Genomic DNA, 13,234 nt, shown 5'->3' with positions numbered 1-13,234 from the left:
TTATGTGATTTGGTCCACTTTAACCAAGCTAACCTTTTTGTTAACGAGAAAACATCCTTAGAGACGATATGAGAATTTGAACTGTCACTATAGAAACAAAAAGTTTCCAGTATGTAGCCAACAGCCAGAACTCCAAATCCCATGATGCTCTGCTAGTCTGACAAAGCTTCATGGAATTTCTAGGTCTGCAACAGTAGAGGAACAAAGTAAAGGCTCTCCATAGCCTTTCATTTACTCTCTATCTATTCTTCCTACTTATTATTATTGTTATTATTATTAATATTATTATTATTGGCATTTTATATCACCAAGCCAGATGTCAGATATTACATGAAAAACATAATTACATGGAATGTGGTTTATCAGTAGATTTCTACTTCCCCTTCTAAAGGAGTATGCACCTGTTACAATTCAGGATAAAGGCATGATCTGCTCTGTTTTTTTCCAATTGCCCATTAACACAAGGAGACATGGGGCCTTGAATATAGCGGCAGTTCCCCATCCCAAACACAGATACTCTAATCACCCCAGGGTTTATTCTCCAAATAGTGAAATTGTAGCCAATTGAAATCTAATTTCTTCACATAAGTAGAAATTTGCAAAGCTGAGAAAATTCACTAGGTCACTGAAACTATGGGGATACCGGCTTATCAAACATCCCATTCCACTATTGTGGATTTACGATTCAACACAACACCAGCAGGAGAGAATTATCTTCTCACCACCAAACTACCACAAGCAGACCATGCAATCCAGGCATTCACCAAATTATGGGTCATCCTTTAGACTAATAGATGGATAAACCCAATTCATCATTTGAGAATGTATTTAACATACTCCAGAGCGTTACATGCAGAGTTTAGGGGAGATTTTAGGTGTGTGCACAGTCATGGAAACCAGTTTATTAAATCTCATGATGGTCATAGATCGTGCTGACATGACGTCCAGAATCAATTTTGAATACATTAGTGAGTGCTATAACTGAGGTAAACGATTTTCATGCTGCACCCTTCATCATTTATTAATTGTATACTAAGGGCTAGCATGGCTTACCACCTGGCAGTTGGACTATTATTGTTACAATATATATTTCAGCAAATAGTGGCCTTTCTTCTTAATTAAATCTTTCATTCCCCTTACTGATTTTGTAGTCCACCTCTGAATGTTTTCCATGTTAATGTCCGTTGTAAAAACTGGTGCCCAAAACTACAGCACAAATTAAAGGTGGGATCTTAAATTATATCGATCTCTTTTTATTTTATTTTTTTAAATAATGACTATGGTACTAATGTATTGACTTTTGCAACTGCTGACTGACTAGATTAGCTGAATTAAAACTGTTTCCATTTTCAAACCATTGATGTGATTAGTAGTCCTCAGAATGTTTACTTACACTCCATTTAATTAAAGTAACACTCAAGGGAAACGCTAATATTAAATATGTGTACAGATATATATGTTTTACATTGGTGTGTTCCTTTTTTACATTAGCTTGTTTTTTTTTTTTGTATAATATTTTTAGTATAATATTTTAGTAAAAATAGTTATATTTTTCCAATTCTTTATTTTAACAAGAGCAAATAAATGCAGTATACTTTAACATGACAGTATCAGAAGTTGCAGTATGCACACAAACATCAAGTAACAACCGTGGTTGACAGAGTTCATCCACAGCAACAGTCTTCAGAGTCAATCTTTTTATGCTGGTAGCTCATGTCAGTTTTAGCTGACAATTTAACAACAAAAACTATCTGTTATATAATTATTGTCTAATGATTGAGATTGTTACTGTGTGCCGTTTACTCAGTCCTGACAAATACATAGCAAAAGGTAAGTTAATTAACAAGCCATATGTCTATTAATAAAAGCATTGACAAAAATGTTCTAGTGAAGCTACCTGCATATCCAAGACTTATGTTATAGCATATCGATTTTGGCACTTCAAATTTAGCCATCTCAAGGTCCTTGAATATTTTTGCTAAAACTTGTGCTGTCTCCTGACCACTCCACACTCTGCAATGCATCATTCCATCAGAGGCATTATATGAATAGGAAAGCCATATATAGGCAGAATCCGTAAATAATTTTACATCCAGAATTGTCCAGATAATGTCAATATATATTTTTTTCATATATATTATGAACAAATTCTTAGACAGGTGTCCAGGGTTTTCTCATATAGTCACTAAGTCTTTGTAGAGGATAATCGTATTAATGTATCTGTAAGTGCGTCTGTTTTTAGGACGGACGGAGCATTTGACTAAGTATTTTTAGAACTTATAGTCGCCATTTCTCTTAAGGCACAAGCCTCCTTGCGGGTCTAGTTTCAATAACCACACACTCAAATTGATGACAGTAGTCAGTGGAGATAATTCAGTTGGTTGATGTTCTAATTGTAGTACATACTCAAACATCAGGGTTGTCTATTTCTGTATGTCCGTAGATCTATATGTGGTCAATTAGAAGAAAATGATCACAATGAGCAATAGATTAGTGAAACCTATCTATCAGCTGATGACCTGTAGACCTTAGCACGAAGGATAGGTTTATACAAATACATAGGTAGAACCATCTGACATTTTAAAATATTGGATGTAGGATCTTGAGATGATTAAAATAGGCTATTTGTGTACAAAGTATTAATAATGTTTGGTATCACTCTGACCTCGCTTTTTAGGTGGAAACCTCTGGCATTAGAAGGCATTCGTTCAGCAGACACCATGCTGCGTAATTCTGGAAATGTGCAAATTACGACGTATCGTATTCTCCCCACCCATTACAATTGAAAGAAACATCTACTCTTTGAAGTAGAGTCTGTTTGTAAACATCCAAAGCTAAAAAAAAATTTTAAAAAAAATAAAAAAAAAAATAGTTAGTCATGCCAACTTTTATAGTTATATTTTGTACCCTCAACTTGACGCCTTGGAGGGTTTAGGATATTGGGGAGCTACATTCTCCAGCACTTCCTGCTAACGTCCTGCCTGCCCCGTTCCCCTCTATTGCGTCTCACCTTCTCTCACTGTCTTCTCTGCCAGATACGAGCTTAGAGTGATAATATGGAATACCGATGAGGTAATCCTGGAAGATGATGATTACTTCACAGGAGAAAAATCTAGTGACATTTTTGTCAGGGGGTACGTACAAGCACAAACTTTGACTTTGTGTTGTGTGTGGGCTTCTGTGTATATTCGTGCCGCACACACTAGACTTCATACCGCTGCTGTCGCCGGTTTTATACGCTTTTGTGTTGTGTGTGTGATTAACAGAATTTTGCTTTCTTTTGCTTCCTTTTGTTTGGTTTCTTCTTTTTTTGTCTCCCTCACCCCCCCTCGTTTACCTCATCGTGCGGTTGCCACCTAGTTTTGAGCTCCGTGTAATTATTTGGAATACTGATGAAGTGATTCTAGAAGACGATGCTTTCATGACAGGAGAGAAGATGTCTGACATCTATGTCAAGGGGTAATGCTGCACGGCCCGTTCCCCTCACCTCCCCCGCCACCGACCCCTCCTTCCCTTCCTAACCCGTCTTCCCTGGGCATACAGAATGTGCACATCCCCTGCAACTGACCACTGCTTGTGTCACTGCACTGAACTGCACTGCACTGCACCTTCCCCTGCTCATTCCCGTCTCTAGCTTGTTTCTGGGTTGCCATGTGGTGGTCCCGTTGGGCTGTTAAAAAATGAAACTACTCTTCAGTTTTTGAGGCTACTAAATTGAGTGGGAACTAGCCAAATTAAAGGGATGGCTGGATATAACCAAAACAATAGTAGCATAAGATTTGAAAACCCTGCACAAGGGTGTTGAACATTCTATTCTCAGGTATTCAACATTCTATTCCCAGGTATTCAACATTCTATTCCCGGGAATTCAACATTCTATTTCCATAATTCTCAACCTGTCATTTTTTACACTATAATGAAAAACTCAACAAAGTCACTTATTTAACAATGCAAGTTAGATATAGTCTAATATTAAGTAGGGCACCAGGGCTTATTCACCAGGTACTAATTAAAAGTTCAAAAACATCTGGTAATAAATTATTATAAAACATAGTGAAAGGAAATGTTAAAAAGAATAGTTTGGGGCAAACAGTAACTGAAATCTCATACATTGTATTAGATGACAAAAATAAATGTATATTTTTTTCAGTTGGAGAAAAAATTAATCTAATAATTGCATCTGTCCTGGCAAATTATATAATAATACCCACAAAGGCAACAGACACCCGATGGTAGTTATGTAGACATTCACTCACCTCTTCCTAGTGTGGGAAATTATACACCCAGAATTAATCCCCCACTTTCCCCTCAACTATATGAGCACTAAGGGGAGGGTTATGAGAGAGAGGGTGTGTTTTGTGTGTGTGTGTGTGTGTGTGTGCGTGTGTTTTGTTTGTGTGTGTGTTTGGTTTTTTCCCCCATTCCTCCTGACTCTGGTAAAATGTTTGACAGTGTGTAAACCCGTGTGAATGTCTGCCTCGTATGTCACCGAAGAACATGCATGGTATGTTCTAGTCATGAGAATCTCCAGAATCAGGTCCCACAAGTCACCATAATGAACCGTTCTGGTATACTGACTGTGTATGCCTAAACATTCTATAAACACAGTGTACACGTAAATATATAAAATCTAAGTTTGGATATCTAGTTCATTATCATGAAATTATAATGAATCAGTAATATCTGGTTATGCTTGTAGAGTTGTTCATATATTTGGGGTTTTATTAGTGAGTTGTGTAATTAGAAGTAGGATCAGGACAAAGTTAATTAGCATTAACCATTAAAAAATGATAGTACATCTGACTACACTCTTTTAGGTGATCAGATTTACCTGCAGGATATAGTGACAGCATGCTGGATTGTCAAAATATGAACTCCAAGACAGGCATAGACGTCTCCGAGAAGCCAAATACTATAGTTTTAGAGAAGCGCTGCTGTCTAAAGGCTGGGTGGTATCCAACATCTCCGAGAAGCCAAATACTATAGTTTTAGAGAAGCACTGCTGTCTAAAGGCTGGGTGGTATCCAACATCTCCGAGAAGCCAAATACTATATTTTTAGAGAAGCACAGCTGTCTAAAGGCTGGATGATGTCCTTGAGATCTCCCCTTGCCATGTGATTGTGTAGCATTGCAGGTAAAATAGTTTTATAAAATGAGCACATTCCTCCAGCTTTCCTAATCCTCAGCACTGGAGAGATCTTTCTTACCCTCGTTCCACCGCACAATCCCACCAGCTAGAGATGACTTCAGGAGTGAGTGTGACTGCACACAGTGTGCTTCATGTGTTTGCACCAAGAAAAAGTTGTTTTACTTTTCTTTATTTTTTGTTTTGTTATTTTTTTTATTTAATTTTTTTTTTAGTATGTTATGAGTTGTATTTGTTGTATCCAGGTAAGTTTCATTAAAATCTGCCTGTTTTTGAAGTGGTGTGAAAAAACCCACTGATAGCCCCTGTAGCAACAAAGCGGCTAATTGAGACAAAGCTTTCTCCGGTTTTACGAGGGAATATAATGCACACTGCATGGAGCCTCTGTACATATAATTTGTCAAGTTTAATTCTGTTTTTGAAACCTCTATGCTGGTCGTTCATCAATATGACTGCAATTCCTACTTTGTGGCTGTGGGGCATGTTTGTGGTTGGCATTTGTTTGGTGTGAATTTGCATGATTTTGTATGTTTAATTGTGACATTAACAGTTTGTCACGTTGTAAAGAAGATTTTAGATCAGTATAGTAGATTTTTAGATTTCATGCCCCAAAAAAGAAATTGCATTACAAAAATGCAAAGCTCCATAGCATATAGAATGTTTAGCATATCCTCACTTAGTGATACATCGATGTTCCTGTAGTCTCTCCAACCAGATCAATCCTGTAAGAAATGTTTGACAAATGTCAAAGCTTAAAACACATAAAAATGACAGTTTGAGATAAAGGAAGGAATTAATAAAAGCTCTTTGATGTAATCATCAGAAAGACGAATTTATAAATATTAATATACGTTCTAATGTATTTTAACACATCAGATATCAAACAAACCTACTTTGCAAATACTCATTATAGATAAAAGTAACTTTGTTAGTTATACATAGTAATAACATTTGCGCTTTGAGTTCGATTTTTATATGTTCTATAAAATACAAATATCATTTTTTTGTTATGGGAAAATTAGGAAAATTGATTCCATAATTAACATGAATTTGTTCTCCTGATCAATCACAATGGTAGCGTTATCTGATGGGTTAGCTCTGTACAATCACAAAAAGGACAGGGAACACAACTCTGATGTCTTAGTAACTAGCTCCCTAACATCATGAAAGCTAGGTGGAGAGGGGATACTCCCCTGGTGGTTGGTCAGAAAACGGAAATTACTGTATGTATCGAAATGTTTTCCTTATTCCTAATCAAACCACAGCAGCATAATCGAATAGGTGTTACCTTCACTAAAGAAGAAAATATAACAACCTCCATACTGTAGGATTGTAAGGAAACTCTGATAAATAGATATCAAACATTACACAGATATGTTAGATACCCCAAACTAAACAGCAAGTGGGTGAATCATTTCTGGATAATCATGAAATAAAGATAAACTCCACCTAAATTCAGAAAAAAGTGCACTTACCTGAGACAGGAAATAACAAATTAAGCAGAGAGGTGAAATGCGTCAGGCCTGTGTTGACAATCTAACCTTTTAAATTAGAGGCTTTGTAAAGCATCTCATTGGTATTCTGGGAGAGGGTGTCTGAATTCTACTGGGTGGGCCATCACACAAATTGGCCTATGAGAATAAAAAGACGTATGCCTCAATTTAATATTGTTGGATATGTTTTCCAAATGATTTAATATGTTTGGATAAACTTAAAAAATATTATCTAATATTTTTATGAAAAATATTTTAATTTTGTAATATTGTGATATCTTTATGTATTGCTATTTTTTATTATTGATTTTATAATTTTTATATTTTATGTATTTTAAATATTAAATCATTTGGAAAGCTTATCTTACAATATTAAATCGAAACCTTAATTCTTCTGCTGTGCAGGAAATTAAAAAAAAGAGACTAATCTAAACTTATCTATTCTAACATCCCATCCTTTCTCATGTGAGAGAGTGTCAAACTGCTAGTGAAAAAATGGTAAAATCACTTTTTCTGTACAATTCCTAAATTAAGTTAAAAAAATTTTTCTAATAAATAAGATTTAAATAGAATGTTAAAAAATTACAATGAGAACACTTGAGAATACAATTGCAATGAGACTATAGTACAGACTTGCTAGTTCTCTTTCGTTCCTTACTTTGTAATATGCATACATTGAACCTACCCAAAATATTTATTGTATGAATTATTTAGCCAATTTGTAAAAACAACCATCAGTTCTTAATTGGGATCCAATTAGGTACTGCAAAAAAATAAAAAATAAAAAATCAAATGCAGCCTCACTGACTAGAGTTAAATAAAACATCTTTTAACTTCAATACACAGTCTGAGAAAATAAACACCAGTTAAGAGTATCTTCTAAAAAGCACTTTATATATATATATAATGAATTCATATAAATTTAAATATAATATGATAGTAGTATGATTATACATGTATATTATGGACTAGTTCTTAAAATTGTTGCATTCATACATGAGTATAACACATTATACAATTCCATGAAATAATTGTAATCAGCTACATCTAACAGTCGAGGACATTTACTTAGAATATATGAATCTGTAGATTATAATCGTGATAGTTATTCTGAAACAGTTATTTTCGCAAGATAGTGTTAAATAATGGCTGTTACGTCATATATATTTATATATAAATCCTAATAGAGATAGTCCATTTGATGTTCACTATATTTCAGTTTCGGTGTAGAGATATATTTAAGAATTTCCCAAAAATCAGAGGACTAAGCTCTTGGTGTATTGACCAAAGGCTCCCATGAACTAGTTAATAAACATATTGATCATAGTTAATATCACGTACATGGTGAGATGTCTACTTCAATATAAATCAAAGTGACCCAACATGGCTGCCACAATTTAACAATTAATTCATTTAATATTCCCACTCTAATCAAACCACCTAACCAACACAATAAAAACATAATGTACCCTAAAACACACTCCTGTGCTTATATTTCTGTGCTAACTTTACTTGGTTCTGCCTTTGGATCATATCTACTGTTTAGGTGGCTCAAAGGGCAACAAGAGGACAAGCAAGATACCGATGTACACTATCACTCCCTTACTGGGGAGGGAAATTTCAACTGGAGGTTTCTATTCCCGTTCGATTATCTGGTGGCTGAGGAAAAGATTGTCATCTCAAAGAAAGAGTCCATGTTCTCATGGGATGAGACAGAGTATAAGATTCCAGCTCGTCTTACGATGCAAGTCTGGGATGCCGATCACTTCTCTGCGGATGATTTTCTCGGTATGCACTGAAATATGTACTGTAAGCATTGTTTATCGCAAAAGAGCTGTGTCTTTAAAAGGTTAATTCAAAATCACCATGACCAATTCTGGGATTTTAAGTGGTCATGGTGTCTAGAGTCTGTTTGTGTAGCGTTTCCCTCTGAAAAAAAATAACACTGACAAGGTTATTCAGTAAATTGAGGATTCAAACTGAATTTCAAATTATAAACCTAAGTAGGCAAACCTGAAGCATAGGCCTGCTATTTAGGCCTCAAAACTTGACTTCACTTTGAATTCTAACTCTAGGAAATAACCCTTTAAGATGGTTTAATATCGTAGCTTTTCAATATTTTTGCATATTACTCTATTTTCTAGAAAATCAGATAATCTATTTTATAATGTTTTTCAGGTAATTTTTTTAATAAGTTTTGAGTCCATATCCACAAAATAAATTCGTCCCTTAAAGGTAAGGTTTAAATATTTGAATATCTCCCATGCAGTCATTAAAACACTATAATATGTTTATCTAATAGGTGCAATTGAATTAGACTTGAATCGTTTTCCCCGAGGAGCAAAAACAGCAAAACAATGTTCGATAGATATGGTGGCCCCAGATGTCGATTTGCCGATGGTCTCTATCTTCAAACAGAAGAGGGTCAAAGGATGGTGGCCATTTGTTGCCAGGAACGAGAACGATGAGCTGGAACTGACTGTAAGATGCTGAAAGTGTACTTAGTGATACCAAAGACGTTTACATGAACTGATACATAATTGTGTAAAATAATTCACAGGGATATTGGAATGAATCTCTACACAAATATTTGGAATCTTAAAGGAATTATCTCCTGCTTTAGATTGTTTTTAAATGGAGATATAGAGATTTGATAGAAGATACATGCTTATCATTTTCAAGCTATGACCTCAATTCTATATTATTGGCAAAACCTTGTTGAACATTATTAACTGGATTTGGCCAGTACTTTTATCGGATTTCGACTGGATTTAATACCAGCCAAAAGTCTAGAGACTGATCCCAAAAAAATGCGTTGACTGCTTGAGAAAAATCCTCTGAAAAATGGGCTTCCAATCACATTTATCAAACCCTGCTCGTCATTAAAAAATAAATCAAAAGTCCATGTGGGGTCATAATGACCCCCATTTTGGAACAAGGGAGATGTAATACCTTCCCCATGCCCCCACTCGCCATCCTGTTTGTAATAAAAGACTAGCGACTGAGCAGCTATTGGTGCCCAGTCACTAGTAACGTATAGGGGGGATCTGGTACATGTATAATAATAAAATGCCTGTTAATAATTATGATAATTAAACAATGCCAGATCTCTGAATAAATCTTACCGTACAATATTATTCTGAGAAACCGGCTCAAATAAATGTTTGCACATACCTACTGTCCACCCCCTGTGCCCAACTGTGTGACTACTAATTTAAATAATAATGAGAGGGGGACATAGTGCCCTCTATGCCTCCAGCCATGGTCAGCAGGTGGCTCTAACTAAAATTAATGTGGGGGGCTTAGTGGTCAGCATGTCGAGGCTATAATAATAATAACCAAGGGATCATATTGTCTACACCCATGAGCAGTGAGTGGAAGATCTAATTAAAAGATCTGGGAAAACATATTATCCACTCAGTCCTCACCCACAGGTGGTGGGGTGTATTAAATTAAGAAATAGGGAGACTTAATGCCTCCCCAAAGGACCCACCCGTGGACGGTGGTTGGGGACTCTAATTAAATATAAAGGCCATTGTACAAACCCTTTATAGTCCTCAAATTCCCCTCCTCAGCTGGCTCCAAGTTTCTATGGGGGGGGTTAGTGATCTGTCTAGCCCAGTTTTTTTTTCATTGAAGCCCCGTCTCATGAGCTTTTTATGGCAGTAAATAAATAAATTCGAACCAATAAAGGACTTATTGGGAGCAGATAAAAAGCCAAACGTGATCGGCTGATATGTAATGGAGGCTATACCTAAGCAGACAAAATCTTAGAGACATATTCATAACACTGTGAGTTTAAGCTACTGAGAAAATTAAATGTAGGGTTAACCAGTGGATGTAGGTTGTACGTAGGATTTAGACTAGCCTCAGCAGTGAGAAAAGGGAGTATAATCCAGATACAATGACAAGAAATTCACAATATTTCTAAAGACTGTTCTCATTGTCTAAACTCAAAAAAAAGAAGAAAAAACTGTTTATCAGTCACTTTGTTACTGTTTGCCTTATTCTACAAGAAAGTGCATTGTAAGAAAATGGTTAAATTATTTTATAAGTGAATCCAATGTTTAGTCTGATGGCAGACTGTCAGAACATAGTCCTTTGTTTGATGGTTCCTTGCTAAAAGGGGAGGCAACGTGATGATTCCTTTTGGTACTTAATCATTTTTTAAAAATAGTATTCATTATCCACCTTTCACTTACAGCCAACAAATAGCGTTCACTCTATAAGCATATAAACCAATGTGAATATTGTGTCTGCTCAGGGCAAAGTCGAGGCAGAGCTCCATCTCCTGACTGCAGAGGAGGCAGAGAAATGTCCTGCAGGACTGGGGCGTAATGAACCCGATCCACTTGAAAAACCAAAGTGAGTATTTGTCCCACTTTCTGGAACTGAACATGTGTCCATGTTATACAAGTCTGTTACACCTGATTATAGGTAATTAGCTGCAAACCCTCTGTGCCCCCAGGGATGGTGCTACGGGTCTCACTTCTCTGTGCAAACGTTAACATATGTCCCATGAATTCTCTTTCTTCGTTTATATATAACAACATTACTACAATCCAATCTATATATTACAACACAACTACTATCCATTCTATATATTACAACATAACTACTATCCAATCTATATATTACAACATAACTACTATTCAATCTATATATTACTAATAACTAATATCCATTCTATATATTACTAATAACTAATATCCAATCTATATATTACAACATAACTACTATCCATTCTATATATTGTAACATAACTACTATCCAATCTATATATTGTAACATAACTACTATCCATTCTATAAATTACAACATAACTACTATCCATTCTATATATTACAACATAACTACTATCCATTCTATATATTGTAACATAACTACTATCCAATCTATATATTGTAACATAACTACTATCCAATCTATATATTGTAACATAACTACTATCCAATCTATAAATTATTACATAACTACTATCCAATCTATAAATTATTACATAACTACTATCCAATCTATAAATTACAACATAACTACTATCCATTCTATATATTACTAATAACTAATATCAAATCTATATATTACAACATAACTACTATCCATTCTATATATTGTAACATAACTACTATCCAATCTATATATTGTAACATAACTACTATCCATTCTATAAATTACAACATAACTACTATCCAATCTATATATTACTAATAACTAATATCAAATCTATATATTGTAACATAACTACTATCCAATCTATAAATTATTACATAACTACTATCCAATCTATAAATTACAACATAACTACTATGCAATCTATATATTACAACATAACTAATATCCAATCTATATATTGTAACATAACTACTATCCAATCTATAAATTATAACATAACTACTATCCAATCTATATATTACTAATAACTAATATCAAATCTATATATTGTAACATAACTACTATCCATTCTATAAATTACAACATAACTACTATCCAATCTATATATTACTAATAACTAATATCAAATCTATATATTGTAAAATAACTACTATCCAATCTATAAATTATTACATAACTACTATCCAATCTATAAATTACAACATAACTACTATGCAATCTATATATTACAACATAACTAATATCCAATCTATATATTGTAACATAACTACTATCCAATCTATAAATTATAACATAACTACTATCCATTCTATAAATTACAACATAACTATTATCCATTCTATAAATTACAACATAACTATTATCCATTCTATATATTGTAACATAACTACTATCCAATCTATAAATTATAACATAACTACTAGCCATTCTATAAATTACAACATAACTATTATCCATTCTATAAATTACAACATAACTACTATCATTCTATAAATTACAACATAACTACTATCCAATCTATATATTGTAACATTACTATCCATTCTATATATTATAACATAACGACTAACCAATCTATATATTGTAACATAACTACTATCCAATCTATATATTGTAACATTACTATCCATTCTATATATTGTAACATAACTACTATCCATTCTATATATTGTAACATAACTACTATCTAACTCTATGAATTGTAACACAGTTAATATCAAACTTATATTATTATATATATATTATAACATTAATTATTAATCCATCTTTATATAGTATAACATTAATTATTAATCCATCTCTATATATTGTATCAGCTGTTATCCATCAAATTCCAACAACTACAAAATGTTTTATTGGGGTAAATATTAGAATGTGGGGATCTCTCTCTATAATAAATATTGTGTAATAATATTCCGTTCTCCATTGAGTGTTTTTGACTATCATGTCTGCTTTTAGCACGTTATCGTTTCACTTGTTTTCAGTCAGATTCATATTATTTTATCTCTTAGTCTAAGTTCCCCTTGTGTTTCTGCAGCCCTTCTACGTCGGCTATCCTATATGCTCCCATTTCATTTATATCCTTGATATCCTTAATTACCTTCTCTAAAATCCTGCTTGGATTGTTAATTGTAAGAACAAATCTATTGGTTACTGACATAGACATATCTAAACATAGACTTATCTAGACATAGACCACATT

General features: G+C 34.0%; 1 protein-coding gene across 2 annotated transcripts in view; it reads left to right on the top strand.

Annotated features, from left to right (window-relative positions):
- OTOF (otoferlin) overlaps nt 1–13,234 on the top strand; it is a 338,353-nt gene that overhangs the window by 317,362 nt on the left and 7,757 nt on the right. For both annotated transcript variants that reach the window (XM_063441964.1, XM_063441962.1), the window contains exons 42-45: nt 3,036–3,134; nt 8,186–8,427; nt 8,942–9,120; nt 10,904–11,004. In XM_063441964.1, the coding sequence (XP_063298034.1) occupies nt 3,036–3,134; nt 8,186–8,427; nt 8,942–9,120; nt 10,904–11,004 (621 nt within the window). The remainder of the gene's footprint in view (nt 1–3,035; nt 3,135–8,185; nt 8,428–8,941; nt 9,121–10,903; nt 11,005–13,234) is intronic.

The sequence above is a fragment of the Pelobates fuscus genome, chromosome 2 (assembly GCF_036172605.1).
Source record: "Pelobates fuscus isolate aPelFus1 chromosome 2, aPelFus1.pri, whole genome shotgun sequence".
In the NCBI taxonomy this organism is placed as follows: Eukaryota; Metazoa; Chordata; class Amphibia; order Anura; family Pelobatidae; genus Pelobates; species Pelobates fuscus.
The sequence above is the reverse complement of the archived record's forward strand: the minus strand, read 5'-3'. Positions and strand labels throughout refer to the sequence as shown.